At 43.4% G+C, this 20,883-nt stretch overlaps 2 protein-coding genes across 2 annotated transcripts in view; both read left to right on the forward strand.

Annotated features, from left to right (window-relative positions):
* Nucleotides 1–2,776, forward strand: part of LOC106596795 (E3 ubiquitin-protein ligase MYLIP-A) — a 36,224-nt gene extending 33,448 nt beyond the window's left edge. The window contains exon 7 of the mRNA XM_045696876.2: nucleotides 631–2,776. Within this exon, the coding sequence (XP_045552832.1) occupies nucleotides 631–813 (183 nt within the window). The 3' untranslated portion in view covers nucleotides 814–2,776. The remainder of the gene's footprint in view (nucleotides 1–630) is intronic.
* Nucleotides 2,777–4,451: 1,675 nt separating this feature from the next.
* LOC123727778 (GMP reductase 1) lies at nucleotides 4,452–20,455 on the forward strand. Its single transcript, XM_045696886.2, has 8 exons — nucleotides 4,452–4,769; nucleotides 12,088–12,171; nucleotides 12,609–12,782; nucleotides 13,046–13,127; nucleotides 15,474–15,580; nucleotides 15,810–15,852; nucleotides 16,031–16,190; nucleotides 19,167–20,455. Exons 1-8 carry the CDS (start codon nucleotides 4,683–4,685, stop codon nucleotides 19,345–19,347), a joined length of 918 nt encoding a protein of 305 aa, XP_045552842.1. The 5' UTR covers nucleotides 4,452–4,682; the 3' UTR covers nucleotides 19,348–20,455.
* Nucleotides 20,456–20,883: the final 428 nt, after the last annotated feature.

Consider the following 20,883-nt stretch of genomic DNA (forward strand, 5'->3'; position numbering starts at 1 on the left):
ATTGTTGATGTATTTTGTAGTCTGTATTGATAGATACAGTGAAGAAGTGATTGAAATGGAGGAGAAGGACAGAATGGAATGTGACTCAGTCGGGGTTTGAACCGCAGCCTCCATGGGTTTTATGTGTTCCAGGGGTGGCAGCACTAAACACTAGTCCCTGTTACACCATAACTCCATGTTCTAGTGCTTTAAGTATCTTCCACTGTGCTGAATGAACTTTGAAGCTCCAAGTTAACCTTTTAGAGAGGTCAGGGTGGTTGGCAGTTCATGAAAAGAGCTGCTACTGTTATTCCCTTTTTAAGCAAATGAAGTGAACTGTTTGGTGAGGAGGGGTATGGTAGACGGGAGGAATGTTTGCAGAATCTATAGTTACCCTTCTTCCCATGGTTTATTGGCTGTCCTGAACCTTCTGTAGCCTGTAGGTCGTAGGTTAAATGCCTGTAGGGCAGTACTGTCAGCTACTCTGTGGACAACGTTAATCCAAGATTATATAGACTAGTTCATCCAGATCTATAGGACTGTATCTTAACAATAGTCTGTTTGATTCCGCACAAGTCACATATATACAGTGTTTTAATGTTAGATTAGCATATTATATTCTAATCAAATCTTTTGATCTCTTCCCTTCAGGTGTGCCCGGTGTGTCGGTCAGAGGTGGACCATGTCCAGCACATCTACCTGCCCACCTGTGCCAACCTGCTGTCCCTGGCAGTGAGCAGTGCTGCCCCCTTCAATATTCCCAGAGACCTGGCCACTCAACTCTGTTCCTCTAGAGAGTTCTACACCAGCACAGACAAGATCTGTCACACATAGATTTACTACCAGTTAGGGTGGGAAAATTTGGCTTATCATTCCCAGGTTTTTCTCAATGTTTTGGATTTCCTGTTTATTCCCTCCTACTTCCTATATATGACTGCATACAGTAGTATTACTGTAGTAGTATACCAGTAGTAGTGCTGCAGTAGTTGTATACCAGGGGTAGTGCTGTAGTAGTTGTATACCAGGGATAGTGCTGCAGTAGTTATATACCAGGGGTAGTGCTGTAGTAGTTGTATACCAGGAGTAGTGCTGTAGTAGTATACCAGTAGTAGTATACCAGTAGCAGTGCTGCACTAGTTGTATACCAGTAGTAGTGCTGCAGTAGTTGTATACCAGGGGTAGTGCTGTAGTAGTATACCAGTAGTTGTATACCAGGGGTAGTGCTGCAGTAGGAATATACCAGGGGTAGTATACCAGGGGTCGTATACCAGGGTTCGTATACCAGGGGTAGTATACCAGGGGTAGTATACCAGGGGTAGTATACCAGTAGTACTGCAGTAGTTGTATACCAGGGGTAGTGCTGTAGTAGTTGTATACCAGGGGTAGTGCTGTAGTAGTATACCAGTAGTAGTATACCAGTAGTAGTGCTGTAGTAGTTGTATACCAGGGGTAGTATACCAGTAGTGTAGTAGTACTGCAGTATTGGTGTAGTAGTAGTAGTAGTGTGCTACTGCATGAGGTGCTATATGACTGCATACAGTAGCATTCTGAACATGAATTTCTCTGGCAACAGCTCTGGTGGACATTCCTGCAGTCAGCATGCCAATTGCACGCTCCCTCAACTTGAGACATCTATGGCATTGTGTTGTGTGACAACTGCACATTTGAGAGCGATCTTTTATTGTCCCCAGCACAAGGTGCACCTGTGTAATGATTGTGCTGTTTAATCAGCTTCTTGATTATCTTGACATAGGGGAAATGCTCACTAACAGGGATGTTAACAAATTTGTGCACAATTTGAGAGAAATAAGCTTTTTGTTCAATATATGTATACTTTACACTCCATTGTACTTTGATATCTTTATCTCTGCCATATACAAACGGTATATCAGCAAAATGTGATGTCTCTGACCATAGTGTTGAAATAGTCATTACATTAGACTAGAAGAGTGTACCAGACCAGTTAAATAGTCTTTATTTTATTTTTTATCAGGGCCCGTAGGGCTGTAATGAAGTAGTGCACTCTATAGGGAATAGGGTGTCAGTTGGGATGGATGTTCCCACTGTCTTCCACAGATGAGTTACTCAATTAATCTTCTGATCTGCAGCGAGTTCAAAAAATGTACCAGTCTACAGAAGTCACATTATTGCTTCTCATACCACCCGGTATCCCACTGCTGGCTTGCTCAGAATCTAAGCATGGTTTGTCCCTGGATGCTGCTGGAAGTGGTGTTGGAGGGCCAGTAGGAGGCACCCTTTCCTCTGCTCTAAAAACAAATATCCCAATGACCCAGGACAGTGTTTGGGGACAGTGCCCTGTGTAGCGTGTCGTCTTTCGGATGGGACGTTAAACGGGTGTCCTGACTCTGAGGTCACTAAAGATCCCATGGCACTTATCGTAAGAGTAGGGGTGTTAACCCTGGTGTCCTGGCTAAATTCCCAATCTGGCCCTCATACCATCATGGCCACCTAATCATCCCCAGCTTACAATTGGCTCATTCATCCCCCTCCTTTCCCCTGTAACTATTCCCCAGGTCGTTGCTATAAATGAGAAAATGTTCTCAGTCAACTTAACTGGTAAAATAAGGGTTAAATGAAATGGAGAAGAATTTTCTACCAAAGCGCTTCATTTAAAAAAAATAGCTATTTACACTATATACCTGAACAATGGATTTTAATTTGTTGATCAAAGATTTCTTTAGTTAAGGTTCTGTATTTAAAGCTATGTTTTAATGAGTTGAAATTAAACCAAGCTTTCATATTTATTTTCAAGTATGAATAAAATATTTTTTTTGTACTTAATGTTTCATTTGTGAGCATTTTCTATCAGTTGTGGACTAGTCTCAAGATGTCATAGAGATCCTAATGGCGTTGCGTTTGCACTGAGCAATGCTGTTACTGATAACCTGAAGACAGATATCTGAGTGACAACTTCCAATGATGATTAGGGGACACTGGGGGCAATTGTGAAAGTGTATTTTGCTCAGAGACCCCTTGAACAAGGCCAGTTATGTTTTTGTCATAAGGGGAAGAGGGGGATACCCAGTCAGTTGTACAACTGGATGCATTCAACTGAAATGTGTCTTCTGCGTTTTAACCCAACCCCTCTGAATCGGCGCCGGGGAACACTGGGTTAACTGCCTTGCTCTGGCTGCTTGGCTCATGCTCATTTAACATTGCATTACTTTTGTCCCCAACCCAGCAGCCATGACAATGTGCCTAGCAAGAGACTACAAGAGTGACATGTCAGTAACCATGTTTCTGTCACATGGTGGAAAAGTGATGGGTTCTTTTGGATCTGGGTTGAGCAGGCTCAGTGAAGTTAAGACCATAAAAAAAATTGGCAAATTTGAAACATTTAATAGATATTTAATAGACATGGTTCCATTAGATTTAGAATGTAATTTTCCTCTTTCTAATTAGTGACTGTTCTCTGGCTCAGGAACACATCTGAAACCATTGCAAGTTATTCAAACCACAAACAAACCGAAAACACAATAACCAAAAAGGGGACACAGGAGGTAACGCAGCCCTGGGGACCAGGTTTCTGATTTTCATTTATTTAAATCCAAAGTATACAGTGCCAATCATTGTCAGGATAGAACGTACAATGAACCTATAGATGCTGGCAGTCTGGGTTATCTTCATCACCTGCTGTATAGACTTGAGGAAATAGATGGTGAAAGGGAAGGCTTATGGCCAGGTTTAGGATTTTCAACAATTTGATGATTTTGAAAGATAACCAATTCAATACTTTAAAATGGGAGAAATTAAATATTCATTTGACAAATGTAAAAAAAACTTTAGGCTACACACAATGTAAACAGGTGAACAACTGCTCATTTGAATAACTTTTTGTTGAATTCCTCAAAGTTAGGGTAGCCTATGGGATGCAGGGTGAAGATATCAATATGTCTAATTGTTGAATACAGTCCACAGTTACTAGCACATTTCTTTGTGGGACTGGAACAGTTTGTACTCCAGCCTTTTCCTTTTGAAAAGAAACTCTCTTTCCCCACCTAGTGGTGTGGTTGGGTAATAAACCCTATTTCTTTGTGCGATTCAGGTTCTTACGTTTTCTCAATATTTGATAAGTTATTTTGATTATATAGTTGATGATCATGGTGAGGATGATGAATAGAATGATACAATGAAGAGGATGACGATGATAATTTTATCCATAGGATAATAACACATAGAATTAATGCAAAGTAATGTACAGAATTTGGCCTTCAGTAACCCCTAAAAATGTTTTGGGGGGTTTCCCACCTTGTGAATGTTTTAGTGTATATACCTCACCCCATCCCCTCTGACTGACTCCAGCACTTCCTGGTTCTGTCAGCAGCTGTGCTGTTCTCTGCAGTGATAGGTCCATCTGACATAAATGTGTGTCAGATGGCCAGTGACAATACCACTACTACTAGTGCTGCAACTGCGGCTGCGTCCCTCTCCCTCTGCACTGCCCTCAATTATCTGTGTGAGAGAGAGTGGAGGGCAGGCCAAATAAAGCCATAGGTGCTGCTGGGAGAGGAGTGCGTGTTAGCATGCTATAAATACTTGATGCATCTGGAGTTTCAGGGTTGGCTACTGTCTGGGTCTCAGCAGACCAGATCACAGGCTCTATGTTGATCTAGTGATTTATAGAATTATTGATTTATTGGACTGGGACAGGGATTGGACCATCCTGGAGGTGACAGGCCATCATGCCTAGGATAGACGTGGATGTGAAGCTGGACTTTAAAGATGTCCTGTTCAGACCCAAGAGAAGCAGCCTGAAGAGCAGGTCAGAGGTAAGGAGAGGATGGGGTTTTATAAACCAGCCTTTATAGCTGCTGCTGCTGTTGTTGTAGATGTCTAATGAGTTTTGCCTTGATACCACAGAAAAGGTGGAGCCGTGGTGGGCTCCGAAGGGGGCCAAGAACATTAAGTCTTATGTACAATGTTCAAATCTGCGTTGAATCACAAATGACATACTAACTAGCCCAAGCCAGCTGAGTTGGGTTGGTCAGTTGTGGAGGGTCAGTGGTGAAAGAGATGCCATAGGATTCCATATAGAACTGGTGATGTAGAGGATATCTGTGTAGAACATACTCTATGGTTCCTTAGCTTGCTACAGCAGAACACAGTAACCTTCCCTGTGTGTGTGTGGAGGTCACCTTCCCATAGCAAGGCTGGAATGTGTGTGTGTGTGCGCCTGTGCGTGCATGCTTGTGTGTGTGTTTGACTCTGCATGTTGGTCTTTGTGTATGTGTGTGTGTGCATACGTCAATGTGTGTGTGCCTTCTCCCACTGCCTGCCTGGCACAGACATCTTTCTCTCCCTACAGACCAGATGTTTATTATGATAACAGAGTTCACAATGTTCTGCCTGGCTAGCACCTGTCAACACCTATACCGTAATGACATGAAATGGCATGATATGACACATGAAATGGCATGATATGACACATGAAATGGCATGATATGACACATGAAATGGCATCATATGACACATGAAATGGCATGATATGACACATGAAATGGCATGATATGACACATGAAATGGCGTGATATGACACATAAAATGGCGTGATATGACACATGAAATGGTGTGATATGACACATGAAATGGTGTGATATGACACATGAAATGGGGTGATATGACACATGAAATGGGGTGATATGACACATGAAATGGCGTGATATGACACATGAAATGGTGTGATATGACACATGAAATGGCGTGATATGACACATGAAATGGCGTGATATGACACATGAAATGGTGTGATATGACACATGAAATGGCGTGATATGACACATGAAATGGCGTGATATGAGACATGACACGGCGTGATATGACACATGACACGGCGTGATATGACACATGAAATGGTGTGATATGACACATGAAATGGCGTGATATGACACATGAAATGGCGTGATATGACACATGAAATGGTGTGATATGACACATGAAATGGTGTGATATGACACATGAAATGGCGTGATATGACACATGAAATGGTGTGATATGACACATGAAATGGAGTGATATGACACATGAAATGGCGTGATATGACACATGAAATGGTGTGATATGACACATGAAATGGCGTGATATGACACATGAAATGGCGTGATATGACACATGAAATGGCGTGATATGACACATGAAATGGTGTGATATGACACATGAAATGGTGTGATATGACACATGAAATGGCGTGATATGACACATGAAATGGTGTGATATAACACATGAAATGGAGTGATATGACACATGAAATGGCGTGATATGACACATGAAATGGCGTGATATGACACATGAAATGGCGTGATATGACACATGAATTGGCGTGATATGACACATGAAATGGCGTGATATGACACATGACACGGCGTGATATAACACATGAAATGGCGTGATATGACACATGAAATGGCGTGATATGACACATGAAATGGCGTGATATGACACATGAAATGGTGTGATATGAGACATGACACGGCGTGATATGACACATGAAATGGTGTGATATGACACATGAAATGGCGTGATATGACACATGAAATGGTGTGATATGACACATGAAATGGTGTGATATGACACATGAAATGGCGTGATATGACACATGAAATGGTGTGATATAACACATGAAATGGAGTGATATGACACATGAAATGGCGTGATATGACACATGAAATGGCGTGATATGACACATGAAATGGTGTGATATGAGACATGACACGGCGTGATATGACACATGAAATGGCGTGATATGACACATGAAATGGCGTGATATGACACATGAAATGGTGTGATATGACACATGAAATGGTGTGATATGACACATGAAATGGCGTGATATGACACATGAAATGGTGTGATATGACACATGAAATGGCGTGATATGAGACATGACACGGCGTGATATGACACATGAAATGGTGTGATATGACACATGAAATGGCGTGATATGACACATGAAATGGCGTGATATGACACATGAAATGGTGTGATATGACACATGAAATGGTGTGATATGACACATGAAATGGCGTGATATGACACATGAAATGGCGTGATATGACACATGACACGGCGTGATATGACACATGAAATGGTGTGATATGAGACATGACACGGAGTGATATGACACATGAAATGGCGTGATATGACACATGAAATGGCGTGATATGACACATGAAATGGTGTGATATGACACATGAAATGGTGTGATATGACACATGAAATGGCGTGATATGACACATGAAATGGTGTGATATGACACATGAAATGGCGTGATATGAGACATGACACGGCGTGATATGACACATGAAATGGTGTGATATGACACATGAAATGGTGTGATATGACACATGAAATGGTGTGATATGACACATGAAATGGCGTGATATGACACATGAAATGGCGTGATATGACACATGACACGGCGTGATATGACACATGACACGGCGTGATATGAGACATGACACGGCGTGATATGAGACATTTATGTTTCTTAAAAGCACTGTGTGTGTGTGTGTGTGTGTGTGTGTGTGTGTGTGTGTGTGTGTGTGTGTGTGTGTGTGTGTGTGTGTGTGTGTGTGTGTGTGTGTGTGTGTGTGTGTGTGTGTGTGTGTGCGTGCCTTTTTTTCAGGTAAGATACCAAAAATAATACTTTATAGTTGAATGAACATATGAGACAAATAAAGCAAACCCATCTCTTTAAGTTGGCTGAATTTTTTGCCCACTTTTTCTCATATTAGAGCTATTGTTGGGCCTACTAAAAAAAGTTCAGGTAACACTTTGACCGAAGAGTTGAGTAAACTTAAACAAGGCTGTGGAACCAGTTACTGAATAATGATTGGTTGAAACAACTAGATTAGTGGGTGTTTCTATTTTATATATAGATTTGTTTTACAGTACATGACATGAGAGAGTCAGGCTTGCACCGTATTCCCATATGGCACTATATTCCCTATATAGTTCACTTCTTTTGACCAGGGCCCATAGGGGACACTGAGTGTGACACTGAGTGGCACCCTATTCCCTATATAGTTCACTTCTTTTGACCAGGGCCCATAGGGGACACTGAGTGTGACACTGAGTGGCACCCTATTCCCTATATAATGCACCATAGGGCTCTCAAAAGTAGAGTACTATATAGGGAATAGGGTGCCATTTGGGATGTAGACAGAGACACTGATAATCTGTTTTGTCCTACATCTGAAGTTCTATTTGCTTATTTTTTTATGATTAACCCAGACAGGCTGATTCAGGCTGATTCACGGTGAACCCAGGCAGGCTGAGGTTCAGACTGATTCCTGATTAACCCAGGCAGGCTGAGGCTCAGGCTGATTCATGGTGAACACAGGCAGGCTGATTCAGGCTGATTCATGATGAACCCAGGCAGGCTGAGGCAGGCTGAGGAAACAATGAGACATCATCATCAGAGGATTGAGATCAAGGCTTTTTTTATGTGTCGTTTTACTGTAGTTGACACAATATTATGCTTTTAGCATATGGCCATACACTCACTAGCAGCCATTGGTTCGTTGATTAGTCATTGAATTAGATTGAAGGATGGATAATAGGTTATTTGTTGCCACCATTGTCATCTACTTCAAAACCAGTGTTCTAACTTCTTTAAACCCTCAAACAGTTTCAATACAGGCTGTCACTCTGGGGGCAAATCCAGCAAACATCACCTGTATGTTATACATTACCACAATTTAACTGGTCTTCCCAATTCTCTCATGTTATGTCAACTGTCCTGACATTAGGCAGTATACCCACAACTCCTAGTGCTAAATGCCTGTGTGGTTTCCTCTTCGATTCTTACTTTTTATGATGTGCATTTGTACCTTTTGGTGTTTTGATAGGCGTTCATGAATAAAATGTGTGATTTATTGGCTTGCATCCCAAATGGCACCCTCTGTTCTCTATGTAGTGCACTTTCACTTGCACATTCATCTTCTGCACATCTACCATTCCAGTGTTTAATTGCTATATTGTAATTACTTCGCCACCATGGCCTATTTATTGCCGTATCTTACCTCATTTGCACTCACTGTATATAGACTTTTTGTTTTCTTTTGTTCTACTGTATTATTTACTGTATGTTTTGTTTATTCCATGTGTAACTGTGTTGTTGTATGTGTCGAATTGCTACGCTTTATCTTGGCCAGGTCGCAGTTGCAAATGAGAACTTGTTCTCAACTAGCCTACCTGGTTAAATGCAGCTGTAAAACCTTTTGAGGATCTGAGGACCCATGCCAAATCTTTTCAGTCTCCTGAGGGGGAATAGGTTTTGTCGTGCCCTCTTCACGACTGTCTTGGTGTGCTTGGACCATGTTAGTTTGTTGGTGATGACGCCAAGGAACTTGAAGCTCTCAACCTGCTCCACTACAGCCCCGTTGATGAGAATGGGGGCATGCTCAGTCCTCCTTTTTCTGTAGTCCACAATCATCTCCTTTGTCTTGATCACGTTGAGGGAGAGGTTGTTGTCCTTGCACCACACGGTCAGGTCTCTGAGCTCTTCCCTATAGGCTGTGTCATCGTTGTTGGTGATCAGGCCTACCACTGTTGTGTCATCAGCAAACTTAATGATGGTGTTGGAGTCGTGCCTGGCCATGCAGTCATGAGTGAACAGGGAGTACAGCAGGGGACTGAGCACACACCCCTGAGGGGCCCCCGTGTTGAGGATCAGTGTGGCAGATGTGTTGTTACCTACCCTTACCACCTGGGGGCGGCCCGTCAGGAAGTCCAGGATCCAGTTGCAGAGGGAGGTGTTTAGTCCCAGGGTCCTTAGCTTAGTGATGAGCTTTGAGGGCACTATGGTGTTGAACGCTGAGCTGTAGTCAATGAACAGCATTCTCACATAGGTGTTCCTTTTGTCTAGGTGTGAAAGGGTAGTGTGGAGTGCAATAGAGATTGCATCATCTGTGGATCTGTTGGTGCGGTATGCAAATTGGAGTGGGTCTAGGGTTTCTGGGATAATGGTGTTGATGTGAGCCATGACCATCCTTTCAAAACATTTCATGGCTACAGATGTAAGTGCTACGGGTCGGTAGTCATTTAGGCAGGTTACCTTAGTGTTCTTGGGCACAGGGACTAAGGTGGTCTGCTTGAAACATGTTGGTATTACAGACAGGGAGAGGTTGAAAATGTCAGGGAAGACACTTTCCAGTTGGTCAGCGCATGCTTGGAGTACACGTCCTGGTAATCCGTCTGGACCTGCGTCCTTGTGAATGTTGACCTGTTTAAAGGTCTCACTCACATCGGATGAGGAGAGAGTGATCACACAGTCATCCGGAACAGCTGATGCTCTCATGCATGTTTCAGTGTTACTTGCCTCGAAGCGAGCATAGAAGTTATTTATCTCGTCTGGTAGGCCCGTGTCACTGGGAAGCTCTCGGTTGTGCTTCCCTTTGTAGTCTGTAATAGTTTGCAGGCCCTGCCACATCCGACGAGCGTCGGTGTACTACGATTCGATTTTAGTCCTGTATTGACGCTTTGCCTGTTTGATGGTTCGTGGGAGGGCATAGCGGGATTTCTTATAAGCTTCCGGGTTAGAGTCCCTCTCTTTGAAAGTGGAAGCTCTACCCTTTAGCTCAGTGCGAATATTGCCTGTAATCCATGGCTTCTGGTTGGAGTATGTACGTACAGTCACTGTTGGGACGACGTCCTCGATGCACTTATTGATAAAGCCAGTGACTGATGTAGTGTACTCCTCAATGCCATTGGAAGAATCCTGGAACATATTCCAGTCTGCACTAGCAAAATAGTCCTGTAGTTTAGCATCTGCTTCATCTGACCACTTTTTTATAGACCGAGTCACTGGTGCTTCCTGCTTTAATTTTTGTTTGTAAGCAAGAATCAGGAAGATAGAATTATAGTCAGATTTGCCAAATGGAAGGTGAGGGAGAGCTCTGGATGCACAATTAACATGCTGATAGAAATTTGGTAAAACTGATTTAAGTTTCCCTGCATTAAAGTCCCCGGCCACTAGGAGCACCGCCTCTGGATGAGCGTTTTCCTGTTTGCATTGAGTGAGGTTTTCAGCTTATCATGAGATACTCTACCCCAGGCGAGCAAAACCTAGAGACTTCCTTAGATATTGTGCACCAGCTGTTGTTTACATAAATGTGTAGGCCCCCGCCTGGTGTCTTACCAGAGGCTGTTGTTCTGTCCTGCCGATAGAGTGTATAACCCGCCAGCTGTATGTTCTTAATGTCGTCATTCAGCCAAGATTCGGTGAAACATAAGAAATTACAGTTTTTAATGTCCTGTTGGAAGGACAAACGTGCTTTCAGTTTGTCACATTTATTTTCCAGCGATTGAACGTTAGCTAGCAGGATGGAAGGCAAGGGCAGATTAGCCACTCATCACCCGATCCTCACAAGGCACCCTGATCTCTTTCCGCAAAATCTCAGTTTCCTTCTCCAGCGAATAACGGGGATCTGGGCCTGGTCTGGTGTCTGTAGTAGTATATCCCTCCCATACAACTCATTGAGGAAGAACTCTTCATCCAGTTTGAGGTGAGCAATCGCAGTTCTGATGTCCAGAAGCTCTTTTCGGTCATAAGAGACGGTAGCAGCAACATTATGTACAAAACAAGTTACGAACAACGTGAAAAAAATAAAAAAATAGCATGGTTGGTTAAGAGACGATAAGACAGCAGCTTTCCCCTCCGGCGCCACCACTGTTAATTCTTCATGCACTAATTCTTCATGCACTATAGTGGTGCACTATACAGACAGTAGGGTGCCATATGAGACACACACCTGGTGTGGTCATCAGAAACACTGCTGGACACATGCCATGGTAAGGGTCAGGGAGTTTCTACTGACCACGTGATCAGACCAGGAAAAACTCCAGTGGTTCTGTTGTTTCTCTGTAACAACAACAAAAAGTCCAGTCATCCCCAGTTCTGCTTCAGTGAAGTCTTGACAACCTGATGACCTGTGAAAGGGTTGCCAGGGTGTTGACCTGTGAAAGGGTAGCCAGGGTGATGCCCTGTGAAAGGGTTGCCAGGGTGATGCCCTGTGAAAGGTCAGTTGCCAGAGAACTAAGTAACGCTGTGAATTTCCGTTCTTCTTGTTCATCTACATTCTCCTCTAGCAAACTCTCTTCACCGCCATGCAGAAGCACTACACTGTGGAGCAGTGGAAGGCTTTTGCAGCCAAGTTTCCAGAATGTTTGGAGGTTTGTAATAATCCTAGACAACTATGTTTGGAGGACAGCTAGAATTGTCTTCATACAGCATTTTCATGACCTCATGCAACAGTGGTGTCCCCAGGGTTTGAATAATGTATTGAATTCAGGAGTTGTTATGGAAATAGTGGGTGGCCCATGGTAATGTTTCTAATGCTTATAAGGACTAGTGCTCTGATTTGTTATGGGAGTGCTTATAGTAGCACCCATAGAAATATAATCGCTAGAACGGCCACCCCTTTACAAGTCAATGATGCCATAATGTGTGCACTGGTAGCCATTTTGAGTTTCCCCATGAGTTTTCCAGTCAAATTGCCGTGGTCAGAGGCTCCAGACCCGTTCTAACGATTCTATTTCTACGGTAGCACCTGCATCCTTCCAACCCTGGTTGTTCTCTCACACTGCTGCCCTGTCCTCATCCCCCTCAGCACATAGCGGTCAGCTCAGGCAGCGGTCAAGCCGACCTGGAGAAGCTGTGCAGCGTCCTGAAGGCCGTCTCTGACATCAGATTCATCTGTCTGGACGTGGCCAACGGCTACTCTGAACACTTTGTGGAGTTTGTCAAAACCGTCAGGGGGAGGTTTCCCCAACACACTATCATGGTGAGGCCGTTCCATCAAGTTAACACAGCTGAACAGCTTTTGAAGACTTCATTTGCTTATGTCGTTTTAATTACTGTAAATATTCTTACATGTGCAATGTGATGTGCCATGCAATGTTAAACTATCACCTGTTTGGTAGTTAGTTGGTTTGGTAGCTGTATAGGTATTCTAAATGCTATGACTATGTCTGCCTGTCCGTCTGTCCGTCTGTCCGTCTGTCCGTCTGTCCGTCTGTCCGTCTGTGTGTCTCTAACTGTGGTCAGGCTGGCAACGTGGTGACAGGAGAGATGGTGGAGGAGCTGATCCTGGCAGGAGCTGACATCATTAAAGTGGGTATTGGGCCAGGTGGGTCTGTTACTCTGGTACACTGTTACTCTGTCTGTTACTCTGGTGCTCCGTCTGTTACTCTGTCGGTTACTCTGTCGGTTACTCTGCCTGTTACTCTCTGTTGCTCTGTTACCCTGTCTGTTGCTCTGTCTGTTACTCTATGGTACCCTCTATGTTACTCTGTTACTCTGTCTGTTACTCTGTTACTCTGTCTGTTACTCTCTGTTACTCTGTCAGCCACTCTGTCTGTTACTCTGTTACTGTCTGTTACTCTGGGACTTTGTCTGTTGCTCTCTGTTACCCGGTTATTCTGTCAGTTGCTCTGTCTGTTACTTTGTCAGTTGCTCTGGGTGTTACTCTGCTACTTTGTTACTGTCTGTTACTCTATTACTATGTATGTTACTCTCTGTTACTCTGTCAGTTACTCTGTCTGTTACTCTGTTACTCTGTCTGGTGCTCTATTACTATGTATGTTACTCTCTGTTACTCTGTCAGTTACTCTGTCTGTTACTCTATTACTATGTATGTTACTCTCTGTTACTCTGTCAGTTACTCTGTCTGTTACTCTGTTACTCTGTCGGTTACTCTCTTACTCTGTCTGGTACTCTGTTTGTTACTCTCTGTTACTCTGTCGGTTACTCTGTCGGTTACTCTCTTACTCTGCCTGTTACTCTGTTTGTTACTCTCTGTTACTCTGTCGGTTACTCTGTCGGTTACTCTCTTACTCTGTCTGTTACTCTGTTTGTTACTCTCTGTTACTCTGTCGGTTACTCTGTCGGTTACTCAGTTATTCTGTCAGGTACTCTGTCTGTTACTCTGCTACTGTGTCTGTTACTCTGTTAATCTGTCTGGTACTCTGTCTGTTACTCTGTTACTGTGTATGTTACTCTGGTACTCCATCGGTTACTCTCTGTTACTCTGTTGGTTACTCTGTCTGTTACTCTCTGCTACTCTGTTACACTGTTACTATGTCTGGTACTCTATCACTCCGTCTGTTACTCTCTGTTACTCTGCCGGTTACTCTGTCTGTTACTCTGTTACTCTGTCTGCTACTCTGGTACTCCGTCTGTTACTCTGTTACTCTGTCTGTTACTCTGGTACTCTGTTACTCTGTCTGTTACTCTGGTACTCCATCGGTTACTCTGTCTGTTACTATGTTACTCTGTTACTCTGTCTGTTGCTCCGGTACTCTGTTACTCTATTACTCCGTCTGTTACTCTGTCGGTTAGTCTGTTACTCTGTCTGTTGCTCTGTTGGTTACTCTGTTACTCTGTTGGTTACTATGTTACTCTGTATGTTACTCTGTCACTCTGTATGTTACTCTGTATGTTACTCTGTCTGTTACTCTGTCTATTACTCTGTTATTCTGTCTGTTGATCTGTCGGTTACTCTGTTACTCTGTCTGTTACTCTGTCTGTTACTCTGTTACTCTGTTACTATGTATGTTACTCAGTTGGTTACTCTGTTACTCTGTCTGTTACTCTGTCTGTTACTCTGTTACTCTGGTACTCTGGTACTCTGTCTGTTACTCAGTTGGTTACTCTGTCTGTTACTCTGTCTGTCACTCCGGTACTCTGTTACTCTGTCTGTTACTCTGTTACTCTGTCTGTTATTCTGTTACTTTGTCTGTTACTCTGTTACTTTGTCTGTTACTCTGTTACTCTGTCAGTTACTCTGTCGGTTACTCTGTTACCATGTCTGTTATACGGTCTGTTATAAGGTCTGTTACCCTGTCTGTTATTCTGTTACTCTGTCTGATACTCTGTCTGTTACTCCGTTACTCTGTCGGTTACTCTGTTGGTTACTCTGTCTGTTACTCTGTCTGTTACCCTGTCTGTTATTCTGTCTATTACCCTGTCTGTTGCACTGGCTGTTACCCTGCCTGTTACTCTGTCTGTTACTCTGTCTGTTGTTCTGTTACTTTATATGTTACTCTGTTACTCTGTCTGTTAATCTGTCTGTTACTCTGATACTCTGTTGGTTACTCCGTTGGTTACTCTGTCTGTTACTCTGTTACCCTGTCTGTTACCCTGTCTGTTACCCTGTCTGTTACCCTGTCTGTTACACTGTCTGTTACACGGTCTGTTACTCTGTCTGTTACTCTGTCTGTTACTCTGTTACCCTGTCTGTTATACTGTTTGTTACACTGTCTGTTACACTGTCTGTTACACTGTCTGTTGCCCTGTCTGTTACTCTGTCTGTTACTCCGTCTGTTACTCTAGCACCCTCTTCCCTACATAGTGCACTATAAGTAGAGCACTATATGGAGTCATGAGTTCACCAGGGCTCCCTTCAAGAGAGAAAAATACTTCAGCTGAGTGCATTCAGCTCCTGACAAACTGACACGTCATGATTCCCCTCTAGGTTCTGTGTGTACGACGCGTATTAAGACGGGAGTGGGATACCCCCAGCTCAGTGCTGTCATAGAGTGTGCAGACTCCGCCCACGGCCTGAAGGGTCACATCATCTCAGTGAGTGACCTCTGACCTCAAGAACCTTCTGACATTCTGACCTCTTGGGTCAGATTCAGGAGGGTGCAACGCACCTGCACAATACATGTATCTACACAACATTTCTATCTGAACAAACCCAGGGGTTAAAGGTGCTGGAGCTCGGGTTCCGCCTAGCTTTCCCTTTGAGAGATTAAACCACTGAACGTTCCACAATGTTTGCTCAATATGTTTTGTTTTATCGCACCAGGATGGCGGATGCAGCTGTCCTGGCGATGTGGCTAAGGCATTTGGTGAGTCCTGGTTTGATAAATCATACTATCATAGTGACATTGCGTATGTGTTCTATTCTCTATAGGGCCCGGGTCAAAGTAGTGCACTATATTGGTAATAGGATGCATTTGTTGTGTCCCTCAAAGATGCTGCCTTGCCTAACTCTCTCTCAACAGGGTTGTGTGTGTGTGATTCTAGGCGCTGGAGCTGATTTTGTGATGCTGGGGGGCATGCTGGCTGGCCACGACCAGTGTGCCGGGGAGGTCATTGAGAGGAATGGCAGAAAGGTCAAGCTGTTCTATGGGATGAGCTCTGACACGGCCATGAAGAAACATGTAGGGGGAGTGGCAGAGTACAGGTAAATTAATACTAATTTGGTGGGTGCTTATATCTGGCCTGTTTTAAACATGTGAATTGGAAATTGTTTTTTTTGGGGGGGCATATCTCACTCTCCCTGAGACGCCCTCGGAGTGTGAGGTCACAGCCAGGGCCCTGGAGAAATTAGTGTTACCGTAATTTCCGAACTATTAAGCGCACCTGAATATAAGCCGCACCCACTGAATTTAAAAAAATATATTATTTTGAACATAAATAAGCCGCACATGTCTATAAGCCGCAGGTGCCTACCGGTACATTGAAACAAATTAACTTTACACAGGCTTTAACGAAACACGGCTTGTAACAAAAATAAATAGGCTTTAACGAAACACGGCTTGTAACAAAAATAAATAGGCTTTAACGAAACACGGCTTGTAACAAAAATAAATAGGCTTTAACGAAACACGGCTTGTAACAAAAATAAATAGGCTTTAACGAAACACGGCTTGTAACAAAAAATAAAAAATTAGCAGTAAGCTTTAGTTGTCTTTTTGCACTGAGTCAATTCCTCACGCTGCTGTTTCCAACGTCTTATCATCGACTCATTAAGACCAAGCTCCCGTGCAGCAGCTCTATTTCCTTTTCCAACAGCCAGATCAATCGCCTTCAACTTGAAAGCTGCATCATATGCATTTCTCCGTGTCTTTGCCATGATGAGGGTGACAAAATGACTACCGTAATCAGAATGATGGGAAGTTTGAGGGCGCTCGATTTAATCTAAACAGTAAACAAAAAAGTTGTTTGACCTTAACCGTTCGGCAATTTCATTGGTCTAATGAAAGCTTCATGCCGCCAAAAAACTGAGCAAGTCACAGAATGTGTTTTTTATGAGAAAAAAAAATTGAAAGCGGGAAAAATCCATATATTAGTCGCGTCATTGTTTAAGCCGCGAGGTTCAAAGCGTGGGAAAAAAGTTGCGGCTTATAGTCCGGAATTTACGGTAAGTGCCTTGCTCAAGGGCACTTCAACAGATTTCTTTCACCTTGCCGGGGCGGGGATTCAAAGTAGCAACCTTACGGTTAATGGCCCAATGATCTAACCGCTAGGCCAGTGGTTCCCAGCCTTCTTTGGTTACTGTACCACCAACTGAATTTAGCTCTGCCTGGAGTACCCCTGAAGTACCCCCTTTTACCAGAAGGCCTATTTACCAGAAGGCCTATGGTCTCATGAGTCTTCTCAAGTACCCCCGGTTGTCCTTGTACCCCTGGTTGGGAACCCCTACGCTAGCCTACTGTCACGTCCTGACCAGTGAAAGAGGCCATTTGCCATAGTAGTATGGTCAGGGCGTTGCAGGGGGTTTGTTTTGTATGTATTTTGGGTTTTCTGTTTCTATGTGGGTTTTTCTAGTATTCTATTTCTATGTTTTGTTTTCCATGTTTTGGCCGGGTATGGTTTCCAATCAGAGGCAAGTGTCTTTCATTGTCTCTGATTGGAAGCCATACTTAGGCAGCCTGTTTTCCTTTGGGGTTTGTGGGTAGTTGTTTTCCGTTTTGTCTGAGTACCTTGCGGAACTGTTGGCTGTCGTTCTGTTATTTAAATGTTCTCGTAAAATAAAGTAAGAATGAGCACTCTACACGCTGCGCCTTGGTCCCCTTTCATCGACCGCTGTGACAGAACTACCCACCACCAACAGACCAAGCAGCGTGCATTCTCGAGGAGGAAGAGCAGGACCCAGCAGAGGAGTGGACCTGGGAGGAGATCTTAGATGGGGCAGGACCCTGGACAAGCCCTGGGGAGTATCGCCGTCCGCAGTGGGAGATAGAGGCAGTGAAGGCGTAACGACGATACTGGGAGGAACGGCTAGGCAGGCAAGAAGAGGCCGAATTTGTTTTGGGGGGGGTACACGGGTAGATTGGCGAAGGCAAGGTTAAGACCTGAGCCAACTCTCTGTGCTTACCGTGGGGAGCGAGTGACGGTAGAAGCACCGTGTTATGCGGTGGTGCGCACGGTGTCGCCCATGCGCACTCACAGCCCGGTGCGCTCGGTGCAAGCTCCTCACCGTTGCCGTGCTAGAGTTGGCCGGCAGCCAGGGAGAAGAGCACCACTTCAACGTATCTGGTCTCCAGTGCGTCTCCTCGGCCCAGGTTATCCTGCGCCAGCTTTCCGCACGGTAACCCCTGTTCGCCAGCTCAACCCAGTGCAGCCTATTCCAGCTCCCCGCCCTTGCTGGGCTATGGTTAAGATCGAGCCAGGACGGGTTGTGCCAGCCCTAAGCGCCAGACGTCCAGTGTGCCTCCAAGGCCCAGTGTACCCTGTGCCTGCTCCGCGCACTCTCCCTCCAGTGCGCCACCATAGCCCAGACTGTCACGTCCTGACCAGTGAAAGAGGTCATTTGCCATAGTAGTATGGTCAGGGCGTGGCAGGGGGGTTTGTTTTGTATGTATTTTGGGTTTTCTGTTTCTATGTGGGTTTTTCTAGTATTCTATTTCTAAGTTTTGTTTTCCATGCTTTGGCCGGGTATGGTTTCCAATCAGAGGCAGGTGTCTTTCGTTGTCTTTGATTGGAAGCCATACTTAGGCAGCCTGTTTTCCTTTGGGGTTTGTGGGTAGTTGTTTTCCGTTTTGTCAAAGTACCTTACGGAACTGTTGGCTGTCGTTCTGTTATTTTGTTTAAGTGTTCTCGTAAAATAAAGTAAGAATGAGCACTCTACACGCTGCGCCTTGGTCCCCTTTCATCGACCGCTGTGACACCTACCTTCCGCCCACACTATATAAATACAGTATCCGTTCAGTTTTTCTAACAGTAACTTACAAGCAAGCACACACATTTTCTTAACAAAATGTTAATTTAGTAGTTAGCTCTAGTCTATTTAGTACAAAACTGTTGATGATGTTGAAGACTAAGAAATCAATGTGTCTGATCAACCCAATGGAAAGACCATGGATTTATTGACAAGTTTTACCCTCTTCCTCAATCCCTCCATACCCCTCTCCTCCTCCTCCTCCTCCTCCTGCAGAGCGTCAGAGGGCAGGACGGTGGAGGTACCGTACAGGGGGGATGTAGAGGCCACCATCAGGGACATTCTGGGTGGTCTGCGCTCCACCTGCACCTACGTAGGAGCTGCCAAACTGAAGGAGCTCAGTCGCAGGACCACCTTTATCAGAGTCACACAGCAGGCCAGCCACATGTTCACATAGTAGTAAATAGACGGAGGGACGGACAGACAGACAGCCATGATCTTTCTTGTGGCTGTTTAGAACTTCACATCCTAATGCCTGATTTCAATTGTGCTGATTTAATTTAAAATGTAAAAGTTTGAATCTACAACAATATTTATGTAAATGCATGTGTTACTTTCCCTGTACACAGTAGACAGAAAGAGGAGAAACAGAGAAATACCAACCTGGACTCAGGGGTAGACATAGTAAACTTATATCCGTGACACTCCAATTAGTATGATATGTAACGTTTGGCATGGTTTTCATTTGTGGATGTCCATCTTTCATTTCGTCGGATATGTTACGAATTACAATATGTTACGAATTTGCAAAGGTATGATATGTTATGAATTCTAATTTGTTGAGGCTAAGGTTATCTAGGTGTCTAGGTGGCTAACGCTAATGTTAGCTAGGTGGCTAATGTTAACCAGGTTAGGGGTTAAGGTTAGGAGTTAGGTTAGGGTATGGGTTAGCTAATATGCTAAGTAGTTGCAAAAAATTGGTAAGTAGTTTCAAAGTTGCTAATTAGCTAAAATGATAAAATTGTCTGTGATGTTATTCAAACTCACAGCCTTTGGGTTGCTTGATGTTCATGTTTTACACCTACCCATCCACCCTGTCCAAACATCCTACTTTTGTTTTTTGCCTTAAGTAACCTTCTGTCTTATGTAACCAAATGTAACATATCATACTAAATTGAATCTTTCAGAATTTGGATTTACATTTACTATGTTACGTGTAGTCTATGAGACCAGGCTGGAAAAACAGAGTGCTAGAGTAAGCAGCTGCTCTGTTGCTCCTCTTGAAAGATGGATGAAAGACAGATGAGCCAGTTGATAGACAGAATTTCAGTTGACTCTGTTATTTATTATTCTGAGTATACAGAGACAATACATTTGTTCATGTTCTTTTGTGTTTCTTTAAACAAATTTGTTCAAATCTAAATGAAATGTTAAAAAAAATTACAACTGAAATATTTTGTCCATAAACCTGGAAAAACTCTCCTAAGAAAGAGACCATAGATCATACAGAACAGATTGGAGTATATCCTACAAATTAAACCGTAATACCACAGTTAGAAAAGCAACTTTGAAGTCTTCTAGTCCTCTTGTTTCCTGTCTCCTGTTGTACATAAATGTATCTTACATATGAGGTACACAAAAAAGTTATTTCACAACCTTTCTTGGGGGTTGCGGACCAATGCATGAACATTTTTTAAATTACAGATTGTACAATAATAACAATGATCCTATTTTGTATAATATCTACAACAATGTTTATATTTTAGCACATACATATCTCAGGAAAAAACAGTCAATGGGCGGTGTCTGTTTCTCTGCCAGTTCACCTGATTATTGGCAAGATGCAAACAACAGTCTAATAATCTCTATTCATTCTATTCTCTGTCTCTCTCTCTCCCTCCTCTCTCTCCCTCCTCTCTCTCTCTCCTCTCAATGAATTTGAAAATATCCAATTGCTTTCTTTGATGATAAACAGTTTTATGATAATCACACA

Source organism: Salmo salar, chromosome 02 (assembly GCF_965601325.2).
Source record: "Salmo salar chromosome 02, fSalSal1, whole genome shotgun sequence".
Lineage (NCBI taxonomy): Eukaryota > Metazoa > Chordata > Actinopteri > Salmoniformes > Salmonidae > Salmo > Salmo salar.

Coding starts and splice junctions, on each gene's coding strand:
- LOC123727778 (XM_045696886.2), top strand. CDS start 4,683: ATGCCTAGGATAGACGTGGATGTGAAGCTGGACTTTAAAGATGTCCTG. Junction 12,172..12,608: donor AGTTTCCAGAATGTTTGGAG/GTTTGTAATAAT, acceptor CATCCCCCTCAG/CACATAGCGGTCAGCTCAGG. Junction 13,128..15,473: donor TAAAGTGGGTATTGGGCCAG/GTGGGTCTGTTA, acceptor ATTCCCCTCTAG/GTTCTGTGTGTACGACGCGT.